Source organism: Struthio camelus, chromosome 1, assembly GCF_040807025.1.
Source record: "Struthio camelus isolate bStrCam1 chromosome 1, bStrCam1.hap1, whole genome shotgun sequence".
NCBI lineage: Eukaryota > Metazoa > Chordata > Aves > Struthioniformes > Struthionidae > Struthio > Struthio camelus.
Genome location: NC_090942.1, coordinates 213,395,477 through 213,412,914, shown reverse-complemented (window position 1 = coordinate 213,412,914; position 17,438 = coordinate 213,395,477). Strand labels below are relative to the sequence as shown.

At 38.8% G+C, this 17,438-nt stretch overlaps 1 protein-coding gene across 3 annotated transcripts in view; it reads left to right on the top strand.

Moving 5' to 3' along the window:
- Window positions 1–17,438, top strand: part of FAT3 (FAT atypical cadherin 3) — a 385,938-nt gene that overhangs the window by 298,566 nt on the left and 69,934 nt on the right. For all 3 annotated transcript variants that reach the window (XM_068930522.1, XM_068930524.1, XM_068930523.1), the window contains 4 exons: window positions 1,909–5,982; window positions 12,953–13,149; window positions 14,183–14,336; window positions 15,760–15,993. In XM_068930522.1, the coding sequence (XP_068786623.1) occupies window positions 1,909–5,982; window positions 12,953–13,149; window positions 14,183–14,336; window positions 15,760–15,993 (4,659 nt within the window). The remainder of the gene's footprint in view (window positions 1–1,908; window positions 5,983–12,952; window positions 13,150–14,182; window positions 14,337–15,759; window positions 15,994–17,438) is intronic.

Here is a 17,438-nt window from a genome sequence, read left to right as displayed (position 1 = left end):
GAGTGTGGGCTCCCATACCCTGATAATAGCGCACATGAAGTGCACAGAAAATCTGATGATTAGAAAGGATGTTTTGGCTGTTAGATGGCCATTTTTAGTCTGCATATTTTTCTCTTTTCTAGAGGCTTTCTCTTCCTTTACAGCCTATTTCTGTTTCATCATAAGCTCTCTCTGCAGTGTCAGACTTCAAACTTGCATTTATTATAAAGCTACGCACTCCCACAGTTTCATTATCCACAGATGTTCCAATCCTAGATGCATCAAAATTCAGTCTTCTGTTGCTGTAGTTTCTATGATCCATAAAGTCTGTGATGCTGAGGATACTAATTTTAACTGCAGCACGCAGACTGTACACAGTCCCTTCAGTCAGGGGAAATACTTACATCACCTTACATGTGAACATAACAATTGCTAAAAAAAGTAACTCTTACATAATTTCATAAAAAATTTCAAAAGGGAAGAACCAGCTCTGGCCTTACCTGCGACTATCAATGACTACAGTTGATTTGTATTAGCAAGCTCTGACAAAATAACTGCAGCACCATTTGCAGTGTCTGCAAATGTGACAGATACTGTGATCTTTACGAGCATTTATATCTCTTGCAGAAAAAGAATCTTGCAGAAAGGATGCATATAAATAGAAAGCCACTACCAATATTGAACAACACACCGTAATGTGTAGCTTAAATTAGCTTCTAGGCCCCAGAGTTTACCAGAGATAGTGAACTACATCTTAAAAAATAATTTACAATAACTCACTTCATCTAGGATTCCATGTATTTGGTATTCCATGTATTTAGTAGACAGATGCAAAGCTTTGATATTTATCCTTAACTTATAATTAGAGATCACCTTTGCTAGGTAATCCATATTTTGCTGATCACTTGAGTGCCTGCTTAAAGGATAGGGTGCTATGATTTGGATTATGTGACAAGTATAAGCAAAAAGACTCTTTCTCCGAATTTGATTCTAAATAAAAACGTCATGCAGAGATACCAATCATTATAACCTGTTCCTGCTATCATGGTAATTTATACTCCAAAATGTAGAACTGCTTCCAGTCTACAGTAAAGTGTCCATGACACGGACAGAAATATTTCTCAGGTAACTGGTGGTAAACAGAGATATTCTTTAAATGGTTATGCCTCAGGTGCTGTGCAGAGAGAAGTAAATACAAAAATTCTAAGCTTTGCATCTGTCTGCTGAAGAAGAGGTTGGCAATACAGCTATCTAAAAAGAAAAAAAAAAAAAAGACCCCAAAGAAGGTGCTTGATTTAAACTCACCATTTTCACGTTTATGCAGGCAGTGGTCTCCCTGCCTGCATGTTCTAATGGAAATTTCCTGACATTTTCTACTAAATTTCATTCATCTAGATTCCTCCTTATCAGAGATCATATGATAAACCTTTGTGCCACAAGATACTGTTATCTCTTTTCTATGCTATTTATTCTATTTAATTTTCTAAATGCCACTTTAACCTTTTACATCCAGTTCTTTGAGCATTGAACTACTGTAATCTTCTCTATAGTTGCTTAATATTCCCTTCAATTAATGGCCTGAGATGTTATTCATTCATCATGTAATTGGCTTGTTAGCCTCTGATCTAGTTTCTGTGATTTAGGTATACATGCGTTTCACTAATTCCCATAATTGATGCTTTTTCCCACTTTTGTGCTGGGGGTAATCTACATGCACCACTTAATCAAGTGCTGAAACTCAGAATCAAGATGTAAGTAGCAGTACTGAGTTTCTGATGGTTTGAACACCTATACTATGTGCTGAGATGTCCTGATTTTATGTTTTTTCAATAAGTGACTGACAAATTACAGCTAATTGCACCTGTTTTAAGCTATGTTTTAAGTGTATTGTAGTTCACTTCTAATTTGCATACAATATTTCTGTTTTAGGAAATACTGGAAACACATTCAAGATTGAACCAGTTTTAGGGATCATTACATTACTGAAGGAGCCGGACTTAACCACAATGGGACAGTTTGTTTTGTCAGTCAAAGTGACTGATCAGGGTTCTCCACCACTGTCTGCAACAGCAATTGTGCGGATATCTGTGACAATGGCAGATAACTCCCACCCTAAGTTCACTCTCAAAGAATACCAAGCAGAGGTTAACGAAAATGTGGATTTTGGTACTTCTGTCATCTTAATTTCTGCAATCAGTCAGTCCACGTTAGTTTATGAGGTTAAAGATGGGAATGTGGATGGAGTCTTCGCTATAAACCCATACTCTGGAGTCATCACCAGTCAAAAAACCCTTGATTATGAACGTACTTCCTTCTATCAGCTCATTGTACAGGCAACAAATATGGCAGGCATGGCATCAAATGCCACTGTGACCATTCAGATTGTTGATGAAAATGATAACCCACCAGTTTTTCTTTTCTCTCAGTACTCAGGCAGCATAAGTGAAGCTGCTCCTGTAAATAGCGTAGTCCGGAGTGCAAGTAACAGTCCCCTCGTGATACGAGCCACTGACGCTGACAGTAATCAGAATGCCTTGCTGGTCTACCAGATTGTTGAATCTACAGCAAAAAAGTATTTCACTGTCGATTCCAGCACAGGTGCAATCAGAACAATTGCAAATTTAGATCATGAAACAATAGCCCACTTCCACTTCCGTGTGCATGTTAGAGATAGCGGGAATCCCCAGCTTACAGCAGAGAGCCCAGTTGAAGTAACCATTGAGGTAACTGATGTCAATGACAATCCGCCAGTCTTCAGCCAGGCTGTATTTGAGACAGTCTTGCTTCTGCCCACGTATGTTGGTGTGGAGGTTCTTAAAGTCAAGGCTACAGATCCAGATTCAGAGATTCCGCCCGAACTAACATACAGTCTAATCGAAGGCAATATAGACCATTTTTTAATTGATTCAAGTTCAGGGGTACTCACCATTAAAAACAATAGCCTTTCCAAAGACCATTATATGCTAATAGTAAGAGTATCTGATGGGAAATTTTATAGCACTGCTATGGTGACAATAATGGTAAAAGAAGCCATGGATAGTGGGCTCCACTTCACACAAAATTTTTATTCCACTTCTATCTTAGAGAACAGTACTAATATCACAAAGATTGCTGTGGTGAATGCTGTTGGTAACCGTCTCAATGAGCCCTTGAAATACAGTATATTAAACCCAGGCAACAAGTTTAAAATCAAATCCACCTCAGGAGTCATTCAGACAACTGGCATCCCCTTTGACCGAGAAGAGCAAGAACTGTATGAGCTGGTGGTGGAAGCAAGCCGTGAACTAGATCACCTTCGTGTCGCTCGAGTGGTGGTCAGAGTTCACATTGAGGACATAAATGACAACGCTCCAGTGTTTGTAGGGCTTCCATACTATGCTGCAGTGCAGGTTGAGGCTGAGCCTGGTACTCTGATATATCGAGTGACGGCTATTGATAAAGATAAGGATGAAAATGGTGAAGTGTCGTATCTTCTGAAGGAAGACTATGGACATTTTGAAATTGACAGGGAGTCTGGCAGTGTCACCTTAAAAGAAGCCTTCAATTCTGATTTATCGAACATAGAGTATTTGGTTGTTATTCTCGCAAAAGATGGTGGTAACCCATCATTGTCTGCTTCAGTAGAACTCCCCATTACTATTGTTAACAAAGCAATGCCTGTATTTGACAAACCATTCTATACAGCTTCTGTGAATGAAGATGTAGAAATGCACACTCCAATATTAAGCATAAATGCAACCAGTCCGGAAGGCCAGGGTATCATTTATATCATTGTTGATGGAGATCCCTACAACCAGTTTAATATTGACTTTGATACTGGAGTTCTCAGCGTCATCAGTGCATTGGACTATGAAATAAATTCTCTTTTCAAGCTGATGGTGCGAGCCAGTGACGCCCTCACTGGTGCTCGAGCTGAGGTCACTGTGGACTTGATCATTAACGATGTGAACGATAATCCTCCAATTTTTGATCAATCAGCCTACAGTGCTACCTTGTCTGAAGCATCCTTGATTGGGACTCCTGTGTTGCAGGTTGTTGCTACTGATGCTGACTCTGACAATAACAAAATTGTGCAGTATCAGATCGTCCAGGATACCTTTAACAGCACTGACTACTTTCATATAGACAGCACAAGTGGCCTAATTCTAACAGCCCGTATGTTAGATCATGAGCTCATACAGCAATGCAGCTTGAAAGTCAGAGCAACTGATAATGGGTTCCCACCACTTAGCAGTGAGGTTCTTGTTAGCATCTCAATAACAGATATGAATGACAACCCTCCAGTTTTTAACCAATTAATATATGAATCATATGTAAGTGAACTGGCACCTCGGGGTCATTTTGTGACTTGTGTGCAAGCCTCTGATGCTGACAGCTCTGATTTTGACAGGCTGGAGTACAGCATCCTATCAGGAAATGATCGGACCAGTTTTATCATGGACAGCAAGAGTGGTGTTATCACCCTTTCCAATCACCGGAAACAGAGAATGGAACCCATGTATAGCTTAAATGTCTCTGTCTCAGATGGATTGTTCACCAGCACTGCTCAGGTGCACATACGTATCCTTGGAGCCAATCTCTACAGCCCTGTGTTTTCACAGAGTGTTTATGTTGCAGAGGTTAGAGAAAATGCTGCTCCTGGAACTAAGGTAATCCACGTGAAAGCCACAGATGGTGATTCAGGTGTATATGGTCAAATAAGCTATGCCATAATAAATGACTTTGCCAAAGACCGATTTTTGATTGATAGCAACGGGCAGATTCTAACAACTGAGAGACTAGACCGGGAGAACCCATTGGAAGGCGATATTGGTGTATTTCTGAGGGCCCTCGATGGAGGTGGCAGGACCACATTTTGTACTGTAAGAGTGATCGTAGTGGATGAGAATGACAACGCTCCCCAATTTATGACTGTAGAATACAGAGCAAGTGTTAAAGCAGATGTTGGGAAAGGTTACTTGGTGACCCAGGTGCAAGCTGTAGATCCAGATGATGGAGCCAATTCAAGAATTACGTATTCTCTGTATAGCGAGGCCTCTGTTTCAGTAGCTGATCTGCTTGAAATAGATCCAGACAATGGATGGATGGTCACCAAAGGTAACTTTAACCAGCTGAAAAACACAGTTCTGTCATTCTTTGTCAAAGCAGTTGATGGTGGCATTCCTGTAAAGCATTCTCTGATTCCTGTATACATCCACGTTTTACCTCCAGAAACTATTTTGCCTTCCTTTACTCAACCGCAGTATTCTTTCACTGTAGCAGAAGACACCCTCATCGGCAGTACTATTGACATTCTGCATGTTTTGCCTAATCAGGGTGCTTTGTATAGCACAGTTAACGGAGAATTGACTGAAAACAACAAAGATGGAATTTTCATCATAGAGCAAGACACAGGCCTCATAAAGCTGGATAAGAGACTTGACCATGAGACAATTTCTGCTTTTCACTTCAAAGTTGCAGCCACCATTCAGTTAGACAAAGTAGACATTGTAATAACAGTGGATGTAGAAGTTAAGGTGTTGGATGTAAATGACAACAAGCCCATGTTTGAAACTGCTAATTACGATGCTGTAATAATGGAAGGGATGCCCATCGGAACGAAGCTTATGCAAGTGAAAGCAGTGGATGCAGACTCAAGTGCAAATGGGCAGGTCACCTATACACTTGCAGTGGAATCAGAGCTGGAAAAGATCACAGAAGCATTCACTATTGACAGCAACAGTGGCTGGATCAGCACATTGAAGGATCTGGACCATGAGAAGGATCCAGCTTTCACTTTTGCAGTTGTGGCCTCAGATCTGGGGGACACTTTATCCTTGTCATCAACCACCTTGGTCTCAGTCACTGTAACAGACATAAATGATAATGCACCCATCTTTGAGCATGAGGTGTACAGAGGTTCGGTGAAGGAGAGTGACCCTCCAGGTGAAGTTGTGGCTGTTCTTAGCACTTGGGATGAAGACACATCTGATGTCAACCGGCAGGTTAGCTACCATATTACAGGTAAGAAGTAAAAGGTGTGCTTTCTTACGAAAAACAGCTTTATTGAAAAAATATGTGTTAGTCTAGTTTTATGTGCAGGTTTGGCACAGTTTCAGGTACATTATCACTGTGAATCAGGCAGTTGCAGCTCTCTGATTTTTTAATTTGGACAGAATTTTGTATCAACTAGCACAGCTGAGAAGGAGGAAAGGGTGTGTGAGTTTATGTTTGTGCGTGTCTGTGTCTGTCTGTCTGGGGTTTTCTCTCTCAAATTTCCCAGACCGATGCTTCACGATGTGCTCTAGTGCACTGTGTAACCCATCAACCCATCAAAACTGATGTGTCAGAATGGAAACCATTATGATGTTTCAGCCAAGGGAGAAGAACAACATTTTATCCTCAGGAAGAAAACCGTTACATTTCTAAGCGTTTAACAATTTCTGAAATAATCTTTTTTCTTTTTGAGATAGAAAAGTCCATATAGGAATCATTTTGAAATACCACAATTTTTGGAAAAAAAAAATAGTTATGAAGTGTAAATTGGAGGGATTGGGGAGTGCCATTTCTTAGCCGCATAAATTTCTGACCGGGGAAATGGTTATCCACTCTGAAGGACTGCTTAGCTACATAGCTACATTGTTACATATGGCATGAGGCAATTCCAACTACATTACTTACATAGTTTTCAAAGTGTGGAAGCACTGCTCGTTCCTGTTGTGCTATACTTATTATCATTATTTTCTCCTAAATTCAGACTACATTTTGTTTGAATATATGATGAGTAATGGGTTGCTGCAGTTATTTTTCTGCCTACAAGTTGCATTCTCCAATAGATGTTTTAGGGACAACTTTTTATTCCCCCCCCCCAGCCTTTATAATGCAAGAGCTAATATTAATTACACAGTAATAGCCAGACAATTGGGCAAATTCACATTTGTCTCCTTGGATAGCATCAGAATTACACAAGACTCCATATAAGTAGCAGGCAGTGGGCAAAAATGACAAGTCTGACTTAACTCACAGGATAAGAGTTTCTATATTTTGCTCTGGAGGATAAGACTTCTACCGCACATTAGCTATCAAATTGGAAATGGCTGCGGGATGGTATATAGTGACAAGCATGGTATTGCAGTTAGCCCTAGATTGGCTGTGTTACCCATCTGAAGTAGCACCATTTGCAAAGCAGTCAGAAATTCATTTTGATTGTTTAAATAAAAGTCTGTGTTCAGTTTGAAGGTAAATGCTTCTGCGCGTGCAATGGCTAGTGTGTTTATAGTGTATTTTAGGATATTAGGATTAGAGGCAAAAATCATCTTGTGGGTGAAAGCACAGGATTTGGAGGCTTTGGGCAAGGTGCATTAGCTGCCTGTGCCATAGTTACCGCATGTCTAAAACTAAATAAATAATACTTCATTCTAGTGACTTGGTGATATTCCAAGGAGTTTTGAGACACCAGTAGAGTGCTACAAGAAATGCCACCCCCTCGCGTTTGTAACAAAAATACCTTAGTATACTGTGATAGTTAGGCTAAGGTATTTTCTCTTCGTTCCAAAGTCTTTAAGTCTTCTGTTAATCATTGTAGTTATATATTAATCTAGTCTCTTCACATTCCTGTGCTGTTAATTTAGCAAAAGCTGTACATTTTAATAACATCTGTCACATGTGACTGAAAAAATTTAAATCAATCTGTGCCTTAATTTGTATCACAATTCAGAACACTTCAGACTTTTTGCCAGTCTTTTCTCAGTTTCTGAAAAAATTAGATCTCAAACCTCAAAACTTTCTCAAATGTCTGCCTTACAATTACTATAGCATTTGAGCTCAGAAGCTCCACTGTCTTTGAATGTATCCTTTCAAACTGGGAAATGCACACAGAGAGAATTAGATTCTTTTGATTAATATGTTAAAACATGTTAAATTATAGTTTAACTAATGAAATAGGCTATCCACACTTTACCCCAAATTGAGCTCAGGAACTGCATTTGAATATTTCATGGTGTCAAATTATCTAGGTGATTATTCAAAGTGACTGTGGCTTTTTGAAGATGTTTTGAGACCTTGACATTTCTGTAAATGCAGTAAATAAACTCCTAGGAAATACAGAATACTGCTAGAAAAGGAAGAAGAAAACAAATGATGAGAATGGCATGGGGATACACCAAAAACAGCTTCTTACAACTGCAGCAGGTAAAAAGTAGCACACAAGAATTAGAAGGAAAAATCATCTTTTAGGAGATGAAGAAAATGAATGTCCTGAGCTGGATGTGGTCAGTGAAGGGCCTTTAATGCTTTTTGCAAAAATACAGTGACAAGCATTCTCTTCAACTTTGAAAAGGGGTAAATACCTTCCGATGGATAAATATATGATCTACTTTGAATTGTTTCAGTTTAGGGCTGCTTTACATGATTTCTGGCAAGTAGTTGCCATTTTCAGATCCAAATGGACCTTCCTTTGACAGTGGAAAAAACTATTGCATTTACCATTCGGTGTTTGGAACTTGAAAGCAATTGGAGATTTTCACAAAGGGAGGGTACTATATATAAATTTTACTAGAAAATCGGCAGGAAGTACATAAATACACTTAGGAGCTCAGTAGTTTTCTTTTTTTTTTTTTTTTTTGAGGCCTCATTTGAGGCCGTTGCTTATATATTTTGAGATAGGGTGGTTAAAACCTAGGTTCTGCTGATGTTTGGCTAGGACGAGCCAGCTTAGACCCAGCCAGACGTTACTGAAATTTAACAGTGGTAAACCGGGAAAAGCAGCCAGAAAAAACTGTTGCTAGGACTTAGGTACAGTAAAGTGCTTAAAGTTCCCTAGTGCGCCCATCTAATGTTAATTAGGCTCCATCAGGCACATAAATGTAAGAACAAGCAGTAGTATTTTGAACTTGGTTCAGTCAAATACAAGGAGGTTGGACAGTATATTTTTGAAGAAACAACTAGTATTTCACACTATTTTTTCTGCTGAGTTCGCTGCCCAGTGTAAACAACGTGACATATTTTTATTGTTGTTTCTATGCGCCCTGAGCACATAAAGGCAACATCTGTAGCAGGATTAACACTAGTTGCCCAGTGGCAACGTCTGGTACCTAAGGATGTGCCCTTTTGAGATCCTGGAGCACTGCAGAAATGGATGTTTAAGTGTTTGGGGAGGCTTATACCGCAGGTTGAAGAACAGTGTGTTCGATCTTACGATGGTAAAGCTAAAAGGATTGGTTTTATTGTTTGAGCAGCTCAGTAAACATGCAGCATCTTAAACCCGGGGTGAGGGATAAACTGATTGATTTTTTTGTGAGGTAAATGCCTAGAGTTCTAATTAGGAATTGAAGCACCTAAAGAAATACGTAAATGAGAGAGAGAAATTAAATAAATAAGCTAAATTAGTAAATATTCAGCTTCTCCCCTTCCAGGTAGGGACATTGCATTGAAAACTGATACTCTCCGCCTCTAGTTTCCAGCTCCCTTTTTAGCCGTTATAATTCCCTCCGTGTGTGCTTTAGTAATGATGTGTGTCAGGATTTGTTTATTTTGGATCACTGTGTGTCTGCATTTCATTTGTATCTAGCTGCGTTTTTTTCTTAAACTTGAGCTTGATTTGGCTTTGTGCTATTTGCTGACTAGAGAGGGAGGGAGAGCGTTATTTAAACTTCAAGTTACGAAAGATAAAAGATAATGCTGATTCTTTCAGCCTCAAAGTCTTTCTAAAAAGTTACGGGGGTGTTTTTTTGTAGCTAGCACTTCAGCGTTGTGACATTCAAAGTAGAGAATAAGAAAACTGCCGAAAGATTTTAAAGAATCCATTAATACATGGAGTCAGCAGGCTTCCGTTTAGAAAGTCTACATTATTCAGAGTGAAAAACTAATTAATTAGAACACCCCTAGGATACTGAATCTGCTTAAATACGTTAGTGAAAAAGTTAATTAATCACTGCAGAATGAGATCTGCTTTAGGACATATGTATAAGTACTAGAAAGTGGTTCCCTGAGCCACAGCATCGATTTTTTTTGCCTTTTCTTTTTAAGAATATTTCCTTGACAGTATTTTACTGTTTACATGTCCTTGTTTCTGTTACACTTTAGTGTATGCCTTCCACCTTTGTCTTCCATCAACAAAGTATATAGCCAGGCCTGAGAAGTAAAGAAATGAATGCTAGTGCTAATGAAAAGGGCATGTGAATAAACTCTGTTTCACATTTTTTGTGCTTATTGCACAGGTTTCTTGGCCATTCAAATTGATCCTTTTCTAACAGAATAAAGGCAAAAAAAAAGGCCAGGGGAAGTGGGGGGTCGGGGTGGGAGGGGAATCTCATGGACCCTTTTCTATACATACTCCCAAAATTCCTGTATATGATTTAAAAGCTATTCCATCAACAACAAAGCAACAGTGATTTTAAAATTACTCCAAGCTAGAGTTACTGTCAGCCCTAAAAGCTGCCAGCTGGTTTTAATTAGATTTTACCTTCTCTCTTCACTTAGCAATGGGATACCCATACCTTGAGTGTATTACTTCATAGTAACTGAGGACAGTTAATCATTTCCTTTTACAAAAGAACTAATATGCAGGAAAGCACTGATTGATATCATGAAGCTAAATAAGAATATTTAAGACCATTTTTATTAATGGTTTACAGCATTAAACTCACTATGGCATGATTACAGCCTTTTATGAAGGAGAGTTAAGCTTTTTTTATGCTGATGTTGAACCTGAATAGAGAGAGTTTAATGGCAATCAGCAGGAGTCTACTTTCTTTGATAGTCACAGTAAGACTCAAGTCAATGGACAGATTTGCATTGCCTGGGATTATGTTCAGATCTGACCTATAGCGCATATTGAAATACAATGTAACCCACTTCAGGGGAAATCAGTTTTTATCATGACGGATTAAACTGTTCAACTGAGTCCTGTAATGGTTTTTCCAGATTGTCACAGAAATCAGTAGGAAGTTTGGGGTCTGCTTGGTTTTCTAGTGAGAAAACGAGATTTTTTCTATCAACACAAAATATCTGTTTGATATATCAATTTTATACTCTGTATGACTACAGGGTCTGTTGTAAGAATAATGTGTATCTGACTAATTTCCTGGAAATCTTATTCATTACAATGTTGATTTTCAGCACAATTAAATTTATCACGAATGATGATACTAAACAAGAAAGATTTACTCAGCCTGTCTGAACTGACTTAGTTTTCATTATATTAAATAGAAACTGGTCTATCTTGTCATTGATAGGTTAAGAAAAAGGCATAGATTACAGTCTGTGACCTCTTTTCTGCTTTTTGATGTACAAAGAAGGCTTGAAAATGTGCATTAGAGTTTTTTTGCTTGGTTTTAAGCACAGTTTCACAAGTTCAGATCTTCTCTGCCTTGTCTTTGCTAAGAGGCTCCCTGGGGAACTGACAGGATTGTGATACCAGAAGCAGCAGCCAAGACACCTAATCACTTGACAGCCAAAGCAACTCAAATAAGTTTAGCCCTTAACATACCTTTCTCTCTGTTGCTTTTTTTTTTTTTTTAGTACTTATTTACTCAAACTTTGAACGTAAGCAGGGGAGAGGGAGTTTTAAAAACCTGCTCTTTCCATTAAGCTTGGACAGATCCCATGACACATGTCAGGACCCTGAAAAAACTGAGCAAAACCAAACTGGGCATGTTTGATGTTCTTGATACTGCTACAAGAAAGAACAAGCATTCCTTTCATATTTGTATTCTGCTTTTATGCATCAGAACCATAGAAAATAGCTCTCAGATTGTACTTCTGCATAAGAGAGCACAGGAGAAAGTTTAATATGGTGGGGAGAGCATTAGTAGCTGGTTAGCCGGAACTGAGGTTCGCTCCATGGAGCAGTGTGATTTTTTCTATATCCTCATTCAGTTCTTAGCGCACATGAGTTTGGTCTATGTAGTGTTCCATCCTAAATTGTTAAATATGCACATATATTTTTACAGACCAAACTTATGTTAGGTGCTGGGCATAGAAGACTGGAGAATTGGTTGAAAAGATTTTATTGTCTGTGCTGACAGAGGTTTGAGGATGGGCTCAGAGAAAGGTGGTTGAATGTGGTTTCTTCATGGAATAGACAAGGCACTGTAGCACTTCTAGTGAAGGTGGAAATAACTATTGGAAACATTAATGACAAAGAACTTTGCTTGCCTTAATTTCTTGTACCATTCCGCATGTGAAATGTCATTACTTCCTTCCTGAAGATGATCTTTCCCTCACCCACCATGCTTTTGTCACCGAACAATTTAACGATGGTGAAAAGAAACATTGCCAGGTTCAGTGTCAGTGTTTCAGCATGATAAAAAGCTGTTTTGCTTTATCCTCTGCACTCCTTGCTGGCTTTCACCAGCTTTCACTCTCTGATACGTTTGACCTAATTGTAGTGCTTATCTTCAAGCTGCTCCTCCAATGACCTCGTTAGGACTATTTAATACTAATGTGTCTTCCTGTGTCATGTAAACTTTTTTTAAAACTAGAATTATAATAAGCAGAAGAACGATGCAGCTGTATGGTAAAGTTTTCATTAGAGGATTCCTTAATAGAACCTACTTCCACTCCTTGATTGCATAATCAACAGCTAATGAAATTGTCTTGGTAACAAGAGCTACGGAGTATTACATCCTCTCTTGAGACTAAGTGGAAAGACAATTGTACCATCCTGAGAAGACTATTGATTGTTCACAGTTTGAATTTGATTGCCCTTAAGGGGAACTAAACAAGAGATCATCTTCAGCTCTGCTAAATGGATTTTGCGTCCTCTGAAAGTTATCGCTCCACTTTCATACAAGGCATTCAGGGGACAATAAATATAGATAGCGCAATCTCACTACAGATTTCCTGAGTCGGCAAGTTTGAAAGCACCTATCACTGTAAAACAAATCATGGTTGCTTATTCCAGGTCCTCTAAGATGACTGTGTTTGTGGTTACGCTAGCTGGGAGCATTGCAAGGACTCCCCAGCTTGTTGCTTGTTGCTTGTCTCATTACAGGAGGGAATCCCAAAGGGAAGTTCGCTCTGGGACTAGTTCAGAATGAATGGAAGGTTTATGTAAAAAGGCCGCTCGATCGGGAAGAACAAGATGTTTATTATCTGAACATCACTGCTACCGATGGCCTCTTTGTAACCCAGGCTGCTGTAGAAGTGACAGTCACTGATGTGAATGATAATACTCCAGTTTGTGAAAAGGTGAGTTACCAACTGTAATATACCATTTTGTTGAAAGCGATGGTTTCCCTGTGTATGCCACTGCTCTTTACAGCTGGTGTCTGCTTTCATTCTTAAGGTTTTAGCTGAAGGATCTGGAGTGATCTGGGGGAGGAGCAGGGTGAAACTGTCCTGTGAAGCAAAGGTGAAAGGATAATGGGCTAGCAGAGGAGTCTTCTCCATCTTCTGCGCAGTGTGTGGCTAGCCTGTTATTTTTAAAGAAAAGAAGCATGAGGTGGCGCTGGCGTAGGGCAGGCACCCTTTTCCTGCAGAAAAATGTGCTTTCCCTGCACAACGAATTGTAAACCAACTGGCCAGTTTCAAAAGATCTGAAGGGCTGGGAAGGGAAATGTCTTCAACCTCATTTAAATCCACCCTTCATGAAACTAGCAGATGGCTAGCAACCAAAGATCCAATGGAAAAGGCAGAAGAAAGTAGCTCATTAACATGTCGTCGGATGTGCCTCTAGTTTGGCCTGACCACAGCATTAGCTTTCTCTTGTTTTGTGAAAGAGCAAAGTGGGGAACTGATGTTACTGTGATAGAAAGGTCCATATGAGAGAAAAAACCCTAAACCGTAAGAAAGCAGATTCCTTAATGGTTACTGCTCATAGGCCAACATTATCACTGATGGACCAATGACACTGAAAGCACCACTCCCGAGAGTCACATTCTGAATCTTCCCCAAACACTGCTGGATGATGTGATAAAAACAGTTGTCTTCATTAGCACATACATCAAGGTTTCAGTTTCATGGGTGTGATGAAACAACGGAAGATAGAAAATGGGACTGCATTTTACACCTAAAACTAGCCCGATTGACAGTCGTCAACTGGCACTGTTTTTTATGACGCCTTGAAGCTTACCAGGGACTTGCATTTCTAGGAATGAGTTACATAAAGGAAAATTGTTTCTTTTATAGAAAAATGCAATGCAGAGGGTTTTAAAAAAAAATCTTGCACAAAGACTATAAAATGCTGTTACTGCATAGCCTATATTTCTGTTTTTGTCTCTAGGTTGCATACACAGCACTCTTTCCTGAAGACATTCCATCAAACAAAGTCATTCTTAAAATCAGCGCTAAAGATGCTGACATTGGTTCCAATGGTGAAATTCGCTACTCTCTTTATGGTGCTGGGAACAATAAATTTTTCTTAGATCCAGAAAATGGTAAGATGAAAGCAAAATGTTTCCAAATTGAGGGTTCCAACCCTTTAATACTTACACATCAGTGGGTGTACTTTCATTAACTAGTGTTACATTACGTTTGGAAATTTGCCACTTCTTCCAGTTACTGCAGCTGCGGATGACCACTTCTGAAAAGGTGGTTGTAGAAGGGGGAAGGAGGGACATGTTTGTTACCAAGATTGAATGTCGTATTCAGGAAGGTGGATTTTTAACCCTTTTGTTCCCCAGCCAGACCTCAAGCGAGGCTGCAGACATGTGGGTCAGTTGTCCTGAAGTCTTTTGATACAAAAGCTGGGAAGCTGCCAGCACGATGCTCCTCCTTCAGCTTTCGACTTCACTTTCTATGCCTTGATCTGGATGGTGCATAGACAATGAGACCCTATAACAAAGACGTTCCTTTTTTACCTGGATTTTGCGGGAGAAAGGATATCAGTAATGAATTTGTGGGCATAGGGAAGTGTTACAAAGTGTTGTTTATTTGATGGTTGATTTGGAAAAAGATACTCGTCTCTTCTGAGATGCAGATTCTGTACGTATTAAAACACACACACACAACGTATTAATACACACACACACAACTCAGTTTTCCATGAATAAAAAACCCATCCCTCTGTTATTCCTAGGAATTTGATTTCTGTAATGATAGACTAAGTCCTTCTATGTGCAGTGCCTCCTCTCCCTGACTAGCAGGGGGCAGTGTGCTTGCTATTACCATCGTGACTGACAGAAGAGGAGGGGTTTGGAGCTGCAGACAGTGTGTGGAGGGGGAACTGTTGTCCTCTTCGAGAAAAAATTTTACATTGAACTGTGAATTAAGACTTTTACAAAATTAAGCTTATCTTCTGATTGGTAGTAGATGTTTAGTGATGTGATAATGTTTGATGGTTCTTTGTGCTGTGGAAAACAGATCATGGACAAAGTTCTCCCAGTTCTGCCTTTGTATGATAATAGGAGGTCTGATCTAAACTAAATATCAGAAATTTTTTTTGAACAGTAGCATTAGAAAACTTTGCATTTCATTATTGGCTACTGTCATCAGCAGATTCAAGGTGTTTTGTGTAGCAAGACAGACTTCCATCTAGATGTCTATAAATCTTGAGAGTAACAAAAAGGCTTCAAAATACTATCTATTGTGCTCTCCATCATGGGTGAAATTGTAGGATGTTGAAGGCCATCCAGAGCGGCTTGCCCGCCCTGCATTTGTATTGGCTGCTCATTTTATTGGATGGAGAGGAGTGAAAAGTGACACTTCCATGAGCTTTTAGTTCATTCATTGGAATAAGCAGCACTGATTTTTTTCGCTTTTCTATAACTGGGAAATACATATCCTTATGATACTCCCACTATCTAGAATTAGTATTGTTGTTACAGTAGTAATGATGGGTGCTGTTTTAATTGATTTTAGGCGAGCTGAAGTCCTTGGCCCCTCTCGACCGAGAGAAAATCCCTGTGTACCACTTGGTTGCCCGAGCTACAGATGGTGGTGGCAGGTTTTGCCAATCAGAAATTCATCTTATTTTAGAAGATGTTAATGATAATCCACCAGTGTTTTCATCTGATCACTACAGTGCGTGTGTCTATGAGAATACAGCCACTAAAGCTTTATTGACAAGAGTCCAAGCCACTGATCCTGATGTAGGTAAGTGAGTAATGCTGCTAACAATAATTAATGCACAGAAAAACTGTGTGGGTTGATGGAATTGCGATTTAGATGAATCATTTAATATAGTTGCCTTTCCTATTTTTCTCTTCGGTTTCTGTACATCAAACTGGTCATGGCTGAGCCTGGCATTATGGTGCCATTAGCAGATAAACTTTGCAGTAGTTGCAGAAGCTAGTCTTTTATTCTGTTGATCGGTGATAGCTGTCATGGGTTTTGGGGGTAAATTCCAACTTTTCTTCTGGCAGTGGTGTTACCTCTTTTTTTTTGAGCCGTGGTTCTGAATATCCTTGCCTCTGTTTATGCGGATATTATAGTTACATGCCATAGGGACGTATACCTGATTAATCACAGCTTAGCTAGAATTTTATACTGCTATAATTCCCATTTGTTCCAGCTGGTTACCTCAGCACAAAACTATTGTTGTACACTGTGAATATGCATTATAAATACTCTGCTTTTTTCACTGTGTTTTCTTTTAAAGTCTAACATTTTATTATATGAAGATCTTAATCTTGAATTCTAGGCCCAATTATAAATATTTTATAAATATTTTAAGGGAGTTTTGTATAACACCTTTGTGGTAAAACCTTACAAATCTCGGATTTTATTTTAGCTCATTTGAATCAGCTGGCGTAAATAAAGCCTTAATAGTTTGTTTTTTCTTTATGTGGTTTTGGAGATGTTTTATAAAAACTAGTTTGTGTAGCTTCACAATAAAAAGCAAGCCTTTCATTGAATGAAAAAAGATATTTAATTTTAAAATATTTATTTTTTAAAATACAGTAGATACTAGTGGTCTCAGTTATTATTAAGGTTGTTAATGTCAATATATGGTAATCAGTAAAGAAACAGCAAGCAGTCATTAATATATCTATGAAGAGCTGTATTATGTGCCGTGGTTGAAAAATCACGATTAAAATCTATGATACTGTCCTGCAGTGAAACACCAATTAGTAGTAATAAGATACTGAACAGTTTGAATACCCAATATTGTTATTTCCCTCTGTTATTTTAATTAGCATTTTTCTCATAGGTAAGGTGACTTTCAATGAGGGGAAGATACACGAAGAATTAGAATCGAAAGTTGTCAGTAAAAGTTCTTGCTAATATCAACTTCACATAATAGGATAGCTATGAAAAAAAATGAGCAAATTGCTATAACTTCCTTCTGAAACAAGATAACTTAAAGGGAGGGGTGCATGTAATGGATAAGAAAGGGGTATGTACTTCCTTTAATGATTAGACCTGAAAATCAAATAAGACACTGTATCATATGAAAATGGCTCTGGTCTATAAAATTGGATTTTATATTAATAACTTTTCTGTTAGTCCATACTCTAATCACTGATTCCCTGTTGCTGCATAATGAATGATTTCAGGTACTGTAATGTTCCCAATACAGAGATAAAATGTAGTTATAT